General features: G+C 50.2%; 1 protein-coding gene across 1 annotated transcript; it reads right to left on the bottom strand.

Annotated features, from left to right (window-relative positions):
* Positions 1 to 14,432: 14,432 nt before the first annotated feature.
* On the bottom strand, positions 14,433 to 17,921 carry FEV (FEV transcription factor, ETS family member). Its single transcript, XM_045777633.2, has 3 exons — positions 17,870 to 17,921; positions 17,055 to 17,129; positions 14,433 to 15,019 (listed from the first exon to the last, which is right to left on the bottom strand). Exons 1-3 carry the CDS (start codon positions 17,919 to 17,921, stop codon positions 14,433 to 14,435), a joined length of 714 nt encoding a protein of 237 aa, XP_045633589.1.
* Between the last annotated feature and the right edge of the window lie 414 nt (positions 17,922 to 18,335).

Raw genomic sequence — 18,335 nt, forward strand, 5'->3', positions numbered from 1 at the left:
GATGGTTTTGCGCCGGCCTTTCTTTGGGCCCCGGGAGAGAGGGAGGGAGTGGGATCAGGAGTGAAACAGTCACAGATAGGGCAGGAGGGCCCCCATGGGCCTAGTGGGGAAAATGGGTCCCTGAGAACTGCTACTCTTTCCGTCACCCCGCCCCCACATTGGCTTCCATTTTACAGAGAGTAAAGTAGACAGAGGTTGAGGCCTGGTGATAAAGCTGAATCCCCTCACACACTATGCCTCCATCTTGTCTCACTTAGCTCTTCATTAATGCCCAGGCCATTCAGGGATTAAATGGTGAGGACAGCAAAAGTTGTACCCTTTACAAAGTAGTCCATTGAGGTAGAACTAGCTAGTTATGATTGCTGCTTTCCTCTTCCTCCTCCATCTCTCCCCACTATATATACTGTCTAGAGTCTAGTTAGGCCTGACTAAGCCTGTGCTCACCACTCTCAGGTGGGGCCTGACTGTCACACTCAGCTCCACATCCCTCCTCCAACCCTCTGGGTTGTTTCAAGGCCATTTCAGTCACACACCCACCCAGGATAGCCTTGGGAAGTCCATCCCTGCTTAATATTCAGACCTGGCCCTTTATCTCCAAGGGAGGCTAGGACACAGGCAGCCTGGGAGGCAGGAGCCATTCTTAGGGGTTGAAAGAAGAGAAATAAGCAATTTAGCCTGAGATTCCTGTCCTGTTGCCTTCTTAGCCACGTGACTGAGCTCCCCGTTCAGTTTCAATGGCCCAAGAAAGCCTGGCTCCAGTAGAGCGCTGGCGTCTCTGACCGTAGTCACCTCCCAGACCTCGAGGATCAGGAGTCAGAGCCCTTCGAAGTCCAAAACACTAGGCCCAGGTTCGCTGTCCGTGGTACTGACCGGCGCGCTCGGGCAGGGTGGGGGCTTGTAGGGGCAGGAGGAGTTGGAGATTCGGGCTTCAACTAGATTTTCTGAATAATCTGGGAGTAGGTTGTGATCTTTTCTGGTAGCGAGTTAGAGTCTGGCCCAAGAACCTAAGAATGCCGGCTTCCATTTGCCCTCCTAAGAGGACAGATCGCGACTCTACCCCGGCCTCGGCCCAGCGCCCTTGCACCCGGCCTGGAGCCGGAAATCCCTAGTCCAGATTTGTGAATCGAATTCCCGAGGCGGGGCGGGGGGGGGGAGGAGGGGGAGAGCTGGCGGAAGGGAAGGCGGGAGCAGCCGCCCATTGGCTGGAATTTGGCGCAGTCAGCGCGGTGCCGTCATCTTTCTGGGTTTGGGAGGAGGGAGGGAGAAGCACTTGGGTCACCCCGCGGCTGTCGCCATAGTAACCAGACTGAGCGGGCGGGGCCACCTTTCCACTCTCCCCACTCTAGCGGAGGAAACAATCCTAGGCTGCCTTATTTGGAACTAGTTAGCAAGACTGCTTGATTGGAACTTCTGCGTTTGAACAGTCTAAAGTGGGTGGGAAAGAGAGACCAGAGAGCCTACCGAGACCCCCAAACATCCTGCTCTTGGCGGGATCACTGGGTACTGCCCCTGAACCCGTAGACACAGCATCCTCCCTTTACTACACACACACACACACACACACGCACACACACACACACACACCCTCCAGGAACTTGTGGTCTGGCACTTGGAGACTTAGAATGAGAAAAAAGCCTCAATGCGTGGTGTCAAATTAAATCTCACTTTCCTTGCCATGCCCCAAGGCATGAGACACTGCCATAATCCGATTAGGGGGTAAGCGACTGGAGGAGGATCAACATGAATACATGGAAGAATTAGCCTCCTGGGTCAAACCTCGTCAGACTTCTGTTTTCTAAGGGAGGGGTGGTCACACGGAGAAAGGCTCAGTCTTCTGAGAAGGCAAGGTGAGAAGGGAGAAAGTGCAAAAACAGAATAAGGTGCCTTCTCCTTACTGCCCAGAAGTGAACCTCAGGAAAGTGAGTCCAGGCTGAGGAGGGTAGTGATGAAGAGGGCTCAGAGCTTTAGAAAGAGCCCAGCCTGGATGAGGGGCCGACTGAGGAAAGAATGGAGATGGAGAATAGGAGACAGAAACCTAGCTGGAGCCATGACTCAGCACTTCCCCTGCCAAAGGACTGGGGCGACTCTCCCAGCACAGGAGCAGCAGAGAGCGGAGGGGAGCAGGAAAGCAAATGTGTGGATAAACAGTGATCTGATCATTTGTTGCATGGATATACAATCAAAGGCATACATTTTTTACCCAGAAAGCAGATACATATACATTTATACTTATGAAGCCTTCAGAATATCACATGTACACATCTCCACTGCCTACTTCCCTGCCCCTCTTCCTGGATCAGAGGACATTCTGTCCTGAGAGCTATGCTTGCCTGGAATACCTTGGTACTTAATGGGAAAGGAGAAATGCAAAAAAAAAAAAAAAAAAAAAATCCGCAGACGTGGGGGCGGGGGTGTTAGTTGTCATGGTAACTGCTTTGCCTGCCAGACAGAGTGCCCAGCAACCAGAGCATCTGGCAATATCCAAGGGGACATCCTGTGGCCTCTACCTATGGGGACTCTGCCTCAGGCCCCCAGACGGGGATCTCTGGAAGATTTTGACAACAGAGGCTTCCACAGCAACCCCTTCAGCCATGCCACCATGACCAAAGACAGCCAGGTATGGAGGGCTGACCATCTTCACACACCCCACTTAAGTGGTAGTCTTGATCCCTTTATACATGATAAACAACATTTGCTGCCAGTGACATCAAGACAGCAGGTGTTAACACTTTAAGGACCTTCATTAAGACCATTACCTTCCCTCTCAGCACCTTGCTAAACGCCCTACAAGAAGGTCATCTATACCCACACAGGCTAGGTGTGAAAATGGAGGGCAGAAAAATTGTTTTAGTTCAGTGATGAAAGATTGGGTGCAAAACAGGTAAATTGCAGCGGAGAGTCTCAGGATTCAATACATCAGTTGACCTTAGTTTAATACATTGATGACATTTAGAGTCAGTCTCTCTATTGCACTTACAGGCTGGATGGCTAACTTTTCACTCCAGCAACCCCACCCCTATTTTTCGTTTTTCTTTCCTCTATCTTAGGTTTAACCTCTTAGTTTCTGGATTAAGATTCCCCCAGTCTAGCTTGAGCTTTCATGGGTTCCCCCCCCCACCCCGGGGTTTTCCCACTATTTCTTTAATAATTAGCTGCTCCTAAGGTCTCTTTCTATTTGGAGACATTGCCCACAGTAGTTACTCCCCTTTCTTAAGACTTACCCCACCCCATTTCTTTACACCCTTTGGTCATAGTCTCCTGTCATTGATATTTAGCTTCAAGTCCATAAAACATAAAATTAGTTTCTCTGTGTGCATTTTTACATATGACTACCTAAAAGGAAGGAGGGGTTATCATCCATTCCATTATAATCTTTCAACAATTTACTCCTTAAAAAAATAATTTACATATGATCCCAGAAAAACACAGAATACCAAGAAAAGCATAAGAAAAAAGAGTAATGATGGAGGGCTTGCCCTACCAGATACTTAAATGTATTATAGAACTAAGGCAGTTAAAATATATGGCACTGACTTAGGAATAGACAATAGAACAGAATAGATATTCCAAAGCTAAACTCTGGCATACATGGGAATTTAATATATGATAAAGGCACCATTTCAAATCCATTGCAAAAGATGGATTAGTCAACATATGGTTTTATACAACGGTAGTCATTCATATGAAGAAAAAAGATGAATTATTCCTCATTCTTTACCCCAAAATAAATTCCAGATTTTTTTTTAATGTAAAGAAAAAAGCTATAAAATCCTTAGAAGAGGGGCGCCTGTGTGGCACAGCGGTTGAGCGTCTGCCTTCCGCTCGGGGCATGATCCCGGCGTTATGGGATCGAGCCCCACATCAGGCTCCTCCGCTATGAGCCTGCTTCTTCCTCTCCCACTCCCCCTGCTTGTGTTCCCTCTCTCGCTGGCTGTCTCTCTCTCTGTCGAATAAATAAATAAAATCTTTTAAAAAAAATCCCTTGAAGAGGAGACAGTTTATTTTTTTAAATTTTATTTATTTATTTGAGAGAGAGAGAGAGCGCGCATGTGCATAACCAGGGGAGTGGGGGCAGAGGGAGAAGCAGGCTTCCCGCTGAGCAAGGAGCCCAATGCAAGACTCGATCCCAACGGGACTCCCTGGGATCATGACCCCAGCTGAAAGCAGTTGCTTAACTGCCTGAGCCACCCAGGCTCCCCAAAGAAGAGGAGAAAGTTTAAAAGTACCTACTAAAAATTTAAATGCACGTACCTTTCTATTCAGGAATTCTGATTTCTAGTATTCACCATGGAGAAATACTTGAATATGTGCACATAGAGACATGATAAAGATATTTTTATTGTGTTATTGTTTGGAGAAAGATAAATTAGAATCGATGTAAATATTCACCAGTATGTTAGGGGTTAAATAAACTTTGATACAGCCAAATTACTGAATACTATTCAGTTAAAAAGAATGGATTAGACTATATGTACTGATGAAAGATCTACAAAACATGTAGTAGCATTAAAAGTTACATAACAATATATACAGTACAATATAATTTATGCAAAAGCAAAACAAAACTAAACCTTAATTTGTGTGTGTATGTGTGTGTGTAATAGAAGCTTGAGAAAGATATATATCACTCTTAATAAATGGCTTATTGGGAGAACTGGGATTGATTTTGTCTAGAGGACATGCACCTTATCTGTGGACTTTAATTTTTTTTTTAAGATTTTATTTTTATTATTTATTCGACAGAGATAGAGACAACCAGCGAGAGAGGGAACACAAGCAGGGGGAGTGGGAGAGGAAGAAGCAGGCTCATAGCGGAAGAGCCTGATGTGGGGCTCGATCCCAGATCGCCGGGATCACGCCCTGAGCCAAAGGCAGACGCTTAACCGCTTAACCGCTGTGCCACCCAGGCGCCCCTGTGGACTTTAATTTTTACAATAAAAATATATTAGTATATTGTTTGCATAATTAGAAAGTAGTAGTTAATATATGGCAATAGTCAAATATTAAATAAAAATACTTAGAGAAAACAAAGATTATTTTTTTAAAAGATTTTATTTATTTATTTGACAGAGAGAGAGAGACAGCCAGCGAGAGAGGGAACACAAGCAGGGGGAGTGGAAGAGGAAGAAGCAGGCTTCCAGTGGAGGAGCCTGATGTGGGGCTTGATCCTAGAACGCTGGGATCACGCCCTGAGCCGAAGGCAGACGCTTAACGACTGCGCTACCCAGGTGCCCCAACAAGGATTATTTATTAGTATTGTTACTAGAGCATCTTGGGATGGGTGGTGAACATTTTTTTTTTTTGGCATAGACCTTGAAGGAAAAAATTGGTTCATCTGACTCCATTTCAGCTTTTGAATGTTAGAGAAATAGGGAGAGAAAGAACAACCACAAATAAGATAGAAAGACAAGTAACAAGCTGAGAGAACATATTTGCAGCAAAATATATTTTCAGTAGAAAATTAATCAGAACTGTGAAGATGTTATTCAAGCCACAAATGTAAATAATCAATAAACACATAGAAAGAGATTTCGCCATTGACCAGGAAATTCAAGTCAAAACAGTAATGGGAGATTCCATGTCTTATACTGACAAAAATTATAAAAATGGAAAATGCCAATGATGATAAAAACATGAGGAGATGTGCGCTTTCTCATATTGGGATATATATATATATATATATATATATATATATATATATATACACACACACACACACACATATATGTATATATATATGTACATACACACACTATATATATATATGGATATATATATCCATATGTATGTGTGTGTATATATATATATATATATATATATATATATATATATATATATATATATATATCCCTTGGCTAGGGATCAAAATGTGAAAGGCAGAGTGCTCTTTGACCCAGCTTCACATTTCCAGAAATTTGCCCTAAGGAAATAAGTGGGAAAGGACATAAGGACACTTATCATAACATTGTTTATAATAATAAGAAAATTGGATGTAAGAATAGGAGATTAAGTAAATTGTGATAAATCAATATTTGTTGGGATATTATGGACCATTAAAAATGATACATCAATTTATATTTATTGACATGAAAAATGACCATGATAAAGTGAAAATATCTGGCTAAAAACAATGTAATATGGTTCTATTTGTGTAAGAGAGAGAGAGAGATCTTTAAATAGCTGTCCTCTTCATGTCATTCAGATCTTGGCTTAATAGCCACCTCTTCCTGATGAATTCATCTCAGCCTGCCCGAAAGTCATCTTCCTTCACATACCCCAATTATTTTTTGTGGCTTATTTATTTTGTATCCTCTCAATAAAATGCCTGTCTTGTTCACTACTAGATTCCCTGCACCTGGCATAGTGCTGGGCACACAGTAGGCAGTCAATAGATCTACACTGAATGATCCTGGTGTGTGTATGTGTGTGTGCATGTGTGCAGCCATAGACACTTTTAAGAGGTTTACTAAAATATTAATGTTGCTCTCCCTAAGTGGTGGGATTTTAAATGATCAGTTTTACTCTCGTCTTAGTATTTTTCTGAGTTTCCTAGTTTGTTACAATGAGCATTATTATTATTACCTTAAAAAGGAAGGAAAATCATGATGAAAGAAAGAGACAGAGAGAGAAATAAGGAAGGGAGGGAGAGGGGGAGGGAGGGAGGAAGGAAGGAAGGAAAGAAGGAAGGAAGGAAGGAAGGAAGGAAGGAAGGAAGGAAGGAAGGAAGGAAGAAGGAAAGAAGGAAGGAAGGAAGGAAGGAAGGAAGGAAGGAAGGAAGGAAGGAAGGAAGGAAGGAAGGAAGGAAGGAAGGAAGGAAGGAAGAAAAAAGTGAGGCTGGGCAGTGTCTGACCACCAGCCCTGCCTCCCTCCTCTCATACATCTCCAAAGTCTCTTCACTTCCTTCCCTCTCCTCAAGCTCTTTCCAAATCCCAAGAATTTAAGAATGTACTTCCTGGACAAGTAATGTTAGATACCTATCTAGCACAGCAAACTGTTAGATACCCACCTAGCACTGTGGGCATACATGCAGCCTATTTGGTGAATGAACACACACAGAACATGATACATGCATACACACTCTCACAAGGATCCCTCAAAGACTATTTAAAGAACACTCCTCTATCTTTGGCATAAATGCCATGGAACACCCATTATCCCTTATTCAAATAACAAACCTAGGGGAAATTTTTCTCTTCACATGAACTTATTCATAACCTTTCTTTAAACACTGAGGACTAGCACAGTGCCTGGCATTTAGTAGGGTCTCAATAAATGTGAAATAGTGACAGTTTCCACGTTTGTCTCTGGTTGCCAGTAAGTATACAACTATACTTTCATTCTTTAATCTATTTTGGAATTTATTTCTATATGTAGTGAGAAGTAGAGATATAACTGTGTTTTCCCAAATGAATAACAAGTTGTGCCAACCTTTGAACAGTCTTTCTTTCCCTATAATGAATGTGATCTTTATCTTTTATGAAATTCCCACATATACATGGGTCTGTTTCAAGGCTCTACTCAGTTCTGTTGGTCTATTCAACTATTTCTACGCCAAACCACACTTTTAATAACTGTAGCTTTGCAGTATGCTCATTGTTCTTTTGCTGAAATTGTCTAGGCCATTCTTTTTTTTTTTTTTAAAGATTTTATTTATTTATGTGACAGAGAGACAGCCAGCGAGAGAGGGAACACAGCAGGGGGAGTGGGAGAGGAAGAAGCAGGCTCCCAGCGGAGGAGCCTGATGTGGGACTCGATCCCGGATCGCCAGGATCACGCCCTGAGCCGAAGGCAGACGCTTTAACGACTGCGCTACCCAGGCGCCCCTGTCTAGGCCATTCTTAAACATAGTCCAGAAGAACTTTAGAACCAAGCCTGTCAGGGATTGTATTAGTTTTATAGACCAATTTGGACAGATTTGACATTTTGCCATGTTGAGTCATTCTACCCAGGAACATGCTAAGTGTTCCATTTATTCAGGTCCTCTTTTATGTTCCTTCATGGAGATTTGTCATTTTCCTCATTTAGATGTTTCCATGTTTTTCATTAGTTTATCTAGGAGCATATTTTTATTATTGTTGTACATCTATTATTCCCAATTATTTCCCTTATTTTTATAGAGTTATAGAATAACTGTAAATTTTTGTATGTTAATTTTGTATGTTACTGGATATACTAGTTTCATTAGTTTTAATTGTGTTCCAGCTGGATCTGTTGGATTTTCTAGGTAGGCAGCCATACTGTCTGCAAACAAGGACATTTTAATATCTTCTTTTCCAATATTTGCATATAGAATATATCTTTTCTTGTCTTATTGCATTGTTTAGGACCTTTAGTAGAATGTTCAGTGGTGGCAGTGATAAGGTTAGAAGGGATAAAACAGATTTGCCTTGTCCTTGACTTACGGGAATGCTTCACATATTTCTTGAACTCCTTTTTTATTTGTCTTTTAAAACTGAATATTCCATTTTGTGCCTATTGCTATATAGTAAGTCATCTCAAATAATGTTTTGGAAGTTGATAAAACCTTAATCAAAATAACTTTTCAAATTGCCTCTTCTGAGGCATGTTGGCCTACATGGTCATGGGCATGTGCAGTTTGGGGATAAAGGATGGAGTGACTGAATGTTCTCTTGCAACTCCTCCTCCCCCACTCTGCCCAAACATTTAACAGCAGTGTGATGGATTCACAGAACAAAATTCCAGGAATCAGAGGTTTGAGTCCCTATTCGATCATTAACTAACTAATTGATCTAAGTTATTCAACCTCTCTGAAATTCAGTTTTCTCATCTATCAGATGGAAACAAGGATTTCAGATGTGTTGTGGCTTAACAGGAATGACAATATTACTGTTGTTGGGGTAACAACCATTGCTATGGTACTCAGCACTATTAACAAACATTGACAGAGGGAATAAGGGACCAAGACAGAGTCCGGAATGGAGCCCCAGGGCTGCCCTGACCAGCTCTGCTGGCCCCTGAGGCAGTGGGGAGCTCTGGAGACCTCGACCTCCCATGAGCTATCTATGACCTTGGTGACATGTGTTTACTCCTTGCTGCAGGCAAAGGTCCAGTGGGACCCACGTGCATCTCTCTGGAATGCCAGCCAGGGGACTTGCTTCAGCTGCTGGTATGTAGACACTTATGCCAACCAGGCCCAGCCCAGCAGCATTCCTGAGTTGAGGCCTTTGGGCCAGCAGGCCAGGTCCCTCGTGGAATTCCACACTTCAGGATCCCCTGGCCCCAGGCTGGCTCTTGCCTGCAGGGAAGAACAGCTGGACCTTGCCTCTATATTGCACATGCTTTGTGACCAGGGGTGGGGATAGGTGCATTTGGGAGCATCTTAGGACACTAGGCATGAAGAACCTTCAAAGTGTGAGGCTATGGAATTGCATGCACACATGTGTGTGCCAATGCCTGTACTAACATCCATGCTTCAACATGTAGTGGAATTATACTGAGATTTGCAGCATAACTGTGGGACCTTGAGACTTCTTCCCCTGTCATACAGGAATTAAAGAAACTGTTGTAAGTATCAGGTGAAATCATGTCTATGGATGTGCTTTGTAAACTGTAAAGTGCTGTACTCATAAGGCGGTCTTGAGTTTTAGATGCACGGTCACAGATGTGGTCATCCACACATGTGTGTGCAAGATGGATCCAGAAATTGTCTCTCCGTCTCTGTGTGTCAAAGGTAGAAAACCAAGGGAAAAGGGTAAGGGTATTGGAAAGGTGATAGATCATAGGAAAGGAGGATGAGGCCCAGGGGTTGCCGTCAGATCTCAGACCCTTCCCCACTTTTCCCATTCATCTCCCCATCTAGTGTCACCTCAGATATCTCCATACTGCAGAATAAAAAAGACAGCACTGCCCAAAGCCTCCCTGACAACTTCCTGCTGTGTTGCTAAGCAACTGGTCCTCCTCTTCCAGAAAAAGGAACCTGATGTTCATGTTCAGGGTCTGGCCTTCCAGCCTCCTTTAACTGCTCTGAGAGATCTTAAAGACATGCTGAAAAAAAGATGAAGGCCAGAAAGGCAGAAGGGTCTGAGAAAAGTACAGCACAGAAGCCCATTTCAATGTCTACCGATGGTCCCCTGAGCTAACATGTGCCGCTGTGACTGTGCAGGTATCGGGCCGCGTGAACACACGACCTCACGCCACTAGCTGGGCTAGCTGGGCTTCCGAGTCCATCTGCAAGAGCAGCTTGGGACATGACACACACGTTACTGCAGGAGACACAGGTGTGTGTAATCCTGGCCGGGGGTGGGAGGGATCTGACAAAGGAGGTGATCAAGGGCCACGTGGGACAATGGAGAAACCACTCAGCACTAGGAAAAGACTTGGGACAGAAACCTGAAGACACAGGTCCTAGAACAACCTGAGACTTTAGCCAAGTCTCTTAATCTCTTGGGCCTTGGTTTATTTATCCCTCTAGTGGGTAAAGCAATCCCTGCCTTGTCTTCCTCCCTGACCAATAAAACAATGGATGCGGAAGTGTTTTATAAACCCTGTAACAGAAGCATATGGTACTGGAGGGAGGGTGGGGGGGAGGTAGGAAGTGAGTCCTATTTTCACCAGCGACATGAATGAGGAGATGGAGAAAAGGCTCAGGACTTCCAGGAATGCAAGAGGGGCTGGCCCTTGGAATGGGAGAGGGAAGCAATGGTGGGATCAGTACCCTGGAAGGCCAAGCAAGAATCAAGGGGTTAAGGGTCCATGAGGACAGACCTGGATCATCAGGAAGCTGAGTGTATTAAGAGTGTGGCTTCTCTGGGGCTTGGGTGGGAGTAGAGTCATGCCAAGACCACAGAAACTCAGGGCTTGGAAACATCACCGAGGCAGGGATATAGCCAGAGCCAAGATGGTTTGGAAAAGAGAACACCCATCTGTGGGATGCTGGGGCTGGACACAACCTTAGAAATCACCTTGGACAGACATTTTCCAACTTTTTTTTTTTGAACAGAGAGAACCCGGATGACCTCTGAGGTCCCACAAAGTAGAATTCTCAAATCCCTGGTTGAGCCTCATTATTTTAAGGAGATACAGTGGAATCCCAGAGCAGAGATGTGATTGTCCGAAGGTGACACAGCAAGGGGGTTGCTACCCTACTTGCCATGCAGGTTTCATGATTCCCAATCCTGTGTCTTAGCTTCCAAACTGGCTCTGCATGGAGGAAAAGACAGAGGGGCAGGGTAGGCTTTAAGGATGTGATTTCATAGGTACGAAGATCCTCTAATCTAAGGACACCTCCCCTCAGCTGCCCAACAGCGCCTGAAATCCTGCCTTTACCAACTCACTCACAGGACTTCAAGAGTCTCAAGGTTCGAGAAGTTACCTTGTCCCCCCCTTCCCCCAGCCCCCCAAGGAAGGGGCTGCTGAGTAATGACAAAGGGGCTTCATTAGATCAAACTGACGTATCTGTCTTCCTGTAGCTTCCTACCACGCGTCCCAATACTGCCCTTTGTCACACACATCCAGGTCCTCTGCCACAGGCCAGCTCTAGTGTCCCTTTCCCCAGTGTGATTTCCAGACTACATCTCTCATTGTCATTGGTTCTCCAGCTTTCTCTCTTTTCACTGCCTGAGCCCACTACTCTGCATGTTCTCCATTTGGTGTTCTCTTGGAAGTGCTCCCTAACACTGTCCAGTGTGCTGGGGGCACGCTCACTAGAGCAAGTGTGTCATTTCCCTCATCTTCGGGGCCATACCTCCATCAAAGCATCCTCAGATCCCAATGATTTTTCTGTATGTCACCCTGCAGGCTCCCATTTAATATTGTGCTGACTAAGAAGCCGCTAATTTATACACAGGCTCTCCTGAGCCACTTCCTTGCCACGCTTCACACTCTGACTCCTGTCCTTTCATTGAAAGATCTAAGAGCAGGGCCTCACACTCCTTGCCAGAAAATTTCACCTTGTTACATTTAGCCCACAATTCTTAGTAGCCCAGATCTTTTTGGAGCCTGGTTCTGTCTCTCCGGTGAATCCATTCTCCCTCTCAGCTTCCTGCCCCTGCGAAGAGGTCCTTTGTACCTCCCTCCAAGTCACTGAGGCCCTCGCAATGTGGGACACGTCCCCTGGCTCATCTGCCCCATGGAATACGTGAGCCCGCCCTTCTACCTCATGAGGTCTGTGGGGCATAATGAGTGGAACATGCTCATGCCAGAATATTAGGTGACTAAAGTAGGGTACCAATAAATTCTAAAAGGCATAGTGAAAAGGAAAGAGATTATGTCAAAGAAATATGAATAGTGGTCTCTGTGTAATGGGCCTGTAGGTGATTTCCCCCCATGCTTCATTACACTCTTCATCTAACTCATATTTAATGTAGGCCTTCTGTGTGTCTCTTCCAGATTTTCTATGCCAAGTATGTGTTATTTGGAAAACCAGGAAAAAATTAAGTGAAAATAAAATGAAAAAGAATAAAGCCTCTTTCCCTAGGTGGACCTTGATGACTTCATCAGCACTCCTTAGGGAAAAGTATGCCAGCCCTGCCTGCACCAAATTGTGCCGACTTCCACCTGCATGTCCCCTTCCCACCCACAGGGCATGGGAAAATCTCTTCAGCCTCTTGCAGGAGCCCAGAGTGTTCTCCCCGCAACCCGCAGGAACCTGGGAAAGAAGCACCAAGACCATGGGGAAGGGGAGCGAGGGGCTTGCCTTGGTGTGCAGTCCAAGATCATGGCAATCACTTCAGGCACCTGCCAGGTGTTGTTTCATCTAAGGGAACGGGTTTAAAGCAGTTTTCCTGCCAACAGTTTTTGTAAAAGGCACGGAGAGAGCATAAAGGTCATGGTTCCAGTGGGTGCAGGATTCAGAGGGCCTCCAGGTGGTGAGGAAAAGGGCCCAGCCAGGAAGCGTCTGCCTTCGGCTCGGGTCATTTTTCCCAGGGTCCTGGGATGGAGACTGCTTGTCCCTCTCCCTCTGCCCCCCACCCCTTGCTTTCACTCTCTCTCAAATAAATAAAATCTTTAAAAGGAGGGGGCAGCCAGAATGACCCCCTTGAGCCACTTCCAGGACTTCCTGAGGGAGGCAGGGTTGCGGTTCCCCTTTGCCCTCCTCTCTTAAGACCAAAGGAAGCCTAGAAGCATCGCCGTCCTCCCGGCCTCTGGTGGGTGAGACACCTTGAGGTTCCACCAGGTTAAGTCCGGGCTTAGCTGCAAAACCCGGCCCTGGCTTACCCTCCTCCGACCAGCAGAGGGCGCGCGCCACCCGCGAGAAGGAGGTTGCCGCTGTAAGCCATGGCTGGGAGCGGCGGGTGCCGGAATGAAGAGGCAGGGGATCTTTCTGAAAATCAGGAGGCAGATCCCCAGAAGAGATAGCGTTGGAGATAGAGGGGCAGGGGGGCGTTTTGTGAATGAGGGTGACAGAAAGTCAAAGTGAGGGTAGGCTGGGGAGGGGAAGTGGAGAAGGAGACCAACTGGAGACAGGAAAGGTTGAGATGGTGTGCCCACGAGACAGGCTGGGGTGGAGGGTGGGATGGGGTGAGGTGGAGGGGCAGGTGGAAGGCAGGGTGAGGCAGTTTGGGGTGGACTGACCGGCGGTCAGTCGGGTGGGGCTGCTGCAGCCGGGCGGTCTCCCTCTTGGGCTGAGCCCGCCCACCAGAGGCTCCTCTGTCCCCTCCGGTAGCACCTAAGTTGGCTTTGCCCTCATTTTCTCCAACTCTTCCTTGTAAGGCCTTTCTGCTCAGGCCCGAGTGGGGCATCTCCTTTCCCCCTGAAAAAAGATTCTGGTGCATCAAAGAACACAGAGAGGAGGCAGTAGGGAGCTTGGGAGCTTTAATGGGTCTGGAAGGGAATAGAAACACACCAGGCCATCCTGAGAGAGAGAGAGAGAGAGAGAGAGAGAGAGAGAGAGAGGCAGAGGCGGGAGGAAGGGGGGCAAGAAGCTACCTAGATGAGTCACAGGGGCAGGGGCCCTCACCAAGTCCGGTGAAGCCTGGGTGGTCAAGGAGCAGGGGGACTGTGTGAGGCCTCTATCGTTCTAGATGGGGCAGCTTGGTGGGGGAAAGAACAAACGAGAAAAGATTTGGAATTTGAAAAAGGGGGGTGTTAATGGAAGGGGCTTCCAGGAGCCAGGCGGAAGTACTGGCGGAAGGCAGAAAAAGACAGGGGAGGTCTGGGAACCCCCTTCAGGGCTCTGGGGCCTAGAGGATGGAGGTGAAAGAAAGCGGGGGGGGGGGGCACAGTCTCTCTTCCCTGGGGCCTGAGGGTATAAGGTGGGAGGGGGGCGGGGGGTGGAAAATCCAGTGTTAAAAGAAGACTGAGGAGGCTTCAGGACCTTCCCCCCCTTCCCCCGGGGCTGAGTGCTACGGTGGAGTAAAATCGTAGATCAAAGGAACCGTGGGGGAGGCTCCGGGCCCCTTCCCCGGGTGTGGATGGGACCGAGCGAGGCTCCGGGCGCCTGGGGGAGACCACGCGGCACCCGGCCGCCCCGTCTAGTGGTAGTGGCCCCCCAAGTGCGAGGCGGCGGCCACCGCGCCGAAGGGCCCGGGCGGGGGCTGCAAGCCGGGGCTGGGATAGAGTGCGGCGGTGGCGGCGGCGGTGGCGGCGGGGCCCGGGCCCGGCCAGTAGGAGAAGCCGGCGGGCGCGACGCCGGCCGAGGCGGCCATAAGGTTGAGTTTGGACAGGCCGGGGAAGGGCAGCGGGGCGAGGCCGGCCGGCAGCTTGTAGAGCGCGCCGTCCTGGGCTGCGGCGGCTGCTGCGGCTGCGGCGGCGGCGGCGTGGGCGTGCGCGGGCGGCGGTTGGCAGGCCTGGGCCAGACCCTGGAAGTCGAAGCGGTAGGCGTAGCGCTTGCCGTGCACCTTGCTCATGATGTTCTTGTCGTAGTAGTAGCGCAGCGCGCGGCTCAGCTTGTCGTAGTTCATGTTGGGCTTGCTCTTGCGCTCGCCCCAGCGCCGCGCCACCTCGTCTGGGTCCGTGAGCTTGAACTCGCCGTGGCCGCCTTCCCACGCGATGCAGCCGGCGTTGGCGCGGTCAGCCAGGAGCTCCAGCAGAAACTGCCACAGTTGGATCTGCCCGCTGCCTGTGGGGACGGGGCGGTCAGCCACGGGCGGGACGAGGGAGGCAGGAGGTAGGGGAAGAGGTGAGGCGGCAGAGCGAGCCGGCCCGGGTGGGAACCGGCGTCGGGGAGGGGAAGGGCCCGTCCGCAGGGGAGCTGAGCGCCGCTGCAGCGGCTGGCCACGGAGGGGCTAATCGGCCAAGCGGTCCTTAGCCTTTCCCGTGCTTTTGCACAACGGAAACACCGCTCCCTCTTAGGAGGACGCAGCCCCGCGGGCTCCTGGCTTTGTGAGAATTGGGGAGGAGGGCGAAGGGCAGCCTCCTCCGCGTGGAGGCAGCAGTGCACCAGGGCACGCGGCTCCGGGAAGCCCCCAAAAGCCGAATACCTGCCCCCTACTGCCGCCTCGGCCCTGCGCCCTTATTCGGAGTAGAGAGGCGCCTACATGACCGCACGGGGTAGTCTGCGCAGGTGCTTAGACTGCCACATCCCAGCTGGACCATGTCCGCAAGTCCAAAGGGAAGAGGAAGGGGTGCGGCGGGACCACCCCCGCCACTAGACAAGGCCTAGCCCTCAAAGGCATACAGTTGGACCGGCCCCGCCTGCGGTGGAGAAGAGGTGGAGGCTGGCTTTCTTGCGCTACCAGTCAGGAATGCGAGCAGTGGCCTCTGAAGCGTGCGGGGACCGTCAGACTCTGAAGGCTCCCCACCCTCCCCAGGGTCGGGGGTGCAGAGCGCTGCGCTGGCGCTACTCGGGTTCCGCCCGGTTTTTCGGAGCAGCCGGGATTCCCGGCATGGGAAGGTGTCATACTTGGGGGCGCGATGCACAGCTCTGAGGAAAGGAGGTGAGACGGGACGCCGCTGGGCTTGGCTCCCTGCCTCCTCCCGTCTTTCGCCATCTCTGGGCTCTTGGGGCCGGGCAGTCCCTATTCGGGATTGCTGGAAGCGAGCAAGTAGGATTTTCACGGATATTCCAGTGATGAGAGAGAGGGCTGCCCGAGAATTCTCACTCCCCTGGTTTGGAGCCTCAGTCAAACCAGGGGAGAAAAATCTTGATACAATGACTTCCTCTCACTCTCTTTTAGGGGAGAGGAAAAAAGGATTTTCCTCGAGGTAGTCTAATTATTGATTCAAATGAATAGACTGGTGGAGCCTCTCTTCCTTTCTCAATCCTCGCTCTGAACCTAGACACTTCCCTTCATCATCCTTTCTACCCCAATCCCTCCACACCAGCTCAGCGAGTAGCCCCCTGACTCCAGGTCAGGAGCTTCAAAGGGTCAGGAACAAGGGAAGATTCAGGGAAGATTTGGGTTAAAATGTGCAGCTGGTACCCACGCAGACTGACATCAGGGGCTTGGAAACCCATTCTTGTTGAGAGTCATGTAACCTTTTGGATCAGGCAGTTGGCAACGTTTGTCATTGTGGTTACTGTAACTTGGTGAGATCTAGGGTACTGAGGGGGGTGGGGGGAGGCTGTGGGGAGGCTTTGCCTTGAGGGCCAGCCAGGCTCTGAGACCAACAAGGCAATGCCAAGAGTAATTTAGAGACTAGCGGAGTCCAGGTGTGGGAACCTGAGAATCAACATCAATGGCCCAGCGAACTTGGCCCCCGGAGTCCTGCAGGCCTGGGCCAGTAAGGCAGGCAGGTGCTGGCCCAGTGCTAGTGGTGAGAAGGACTGGAGTGGCCAGGGTGTAATAACCCCAGTCCCCTTTGCCCAGAGGTGCCTCGGCCTTGTGCTCCTGAGGCCAAGAGGGAAAGGACACCAAGCACCTGGGTCCTGGACCCTCAATGTAAAAAGGCCAAAGGCCAGGATCCTCTCCCTCTGTCCTAGTCTTCAGGTCCAGCTCTGGGACTCAGAATATACTGAGTGGAGCCAAACACCAAGTGAATGCCCCCTCCCCTCAGCCTCCCCACAGACATGCCTAGACCCTCCCTTTCCAGAGTCCCGAAGTGCACATCTCTTCCACCCTCCCGTGGCGGTGTCGCCCGTCCTTCTGGGGTGGGTGCCATGGCCTCCATCCACGTCCTCCCCCAGCCCCCACCCCGTCCGCGGGCCAGCTCACCTTTTTGTACCGCCGGGCTCAGCGGCCCCCACCCCGGGCTCTTCCCTTCCTTGAAGAGACCGTCTCCGACGGGATCTGTAGCAGCAGGAAAAAACAGTCAGGAGGACCCGGGCGGAGGTTGTGGGCTTGACCGAAAGGGCTCCGGGCCAAGGCCCGGGGGTGGGGGGTTGGGGGTTGGTTCCTAGGTGCGAGGCTGGGGGCTCGAGCCGCCAGCTCCTCCTCCCCGAGCCTGGCCCGGGCGCGCGCGGCGCGGAGCCCCTCCATAACGCCCAAGTCAGGAAACGCGTCCAGGAAAAAGGAAATCCGCTTTCCGAACGGGCCGGCGGGAGCCTTATAAAGCCGAGCAGGGAGTGCGCCAGCCGAGCGGGAGCGCCCGGAGCCCATCGGAGAAGAGAGGAGGGAGCCTGGAAGGTTGGGCTGTTGGGAACGCTCGGAGCACGGAGGTGAGGAGCCACGAGGGCGCAGGGGCGACGCTCAGCTGACCACAGCTTCCCAACGCTGAACGCACACTACGTCAGTCCCCTGCCACACCGAAGACCCCTGTTCCCCCTACCAGGCTCCCTCAGCCGCTGAGCTTGCGCCCTCGGCCTCCTAGGTTCCCAATCTGCTTAGTCCTTAGACCTCACACTAAAACCCCAAAGCTCTCCATCTGCCTTTAAGGTCCCCCAGTGCCCTAGATTGCTCAGTCCTCCCAGCAATCCTAGTCTCTGGACCGCGTCCCGTTCCCTTGGACCCCAGCAACCCCTTCCCATGCCCGAACCCAAACTTCCGGCCCCAGGTCCTGGTGCCTCCAGCCCCCGGCTGGTCCCTGGTACCTGGCAGGTACATGTTGATCAGCAGGGGCTGGGAGGCGCCGCTCTGTCTCATCGCCGCCAGGGACTGGGTGGTGGGAGGTGTGTGGGGGGGATGAGAAAGGGGGGACGCGTCAGGCTTTGCGCTCCGGGGCACCGATCCCCGCCCGAGGCAACCGCGGGTGACAGGGAGAAGACGGCGCGGGTCCGGCAGGGCCTGGCGGGAGGGGGCTGCCCGGGTGTGGCGGGGGATGGAGGGGGTCCTGGAGCGATGCTCCCAGCTACCAGGCTGCCTGGAACCCTCCGGCCCCCAGCGCGGGCAGGGGCCGCAATTTCCGTTTTAATTAAAGCGCTGCTGCCTCGGCCCCCCGGACCCCGCCCCCGCCCCTCTTATCGCCCCATCGCAATAAAGTCTCCAACGCGCCGCGCCGCAGCCAAGCGCACCCAGCAGCCCCCAGCGCCCCGCAACCCGGGAGACGCGCGGGGGATG

The sequence above is a fragment of the Ursus americanus genome, chromosome 1, assembly GCF_024610735.1.
Source record: "Ursus americanus isolate L20-20 chromosome 1, mUrsAme1.1.p, whole genome shotgun sequence".
Taxonomy (NCBI): Eukaryota; Metazoa; Chordata; class Mammalia; order Carnivora; family Ursidae; genus Ursus; species Ursus americanus.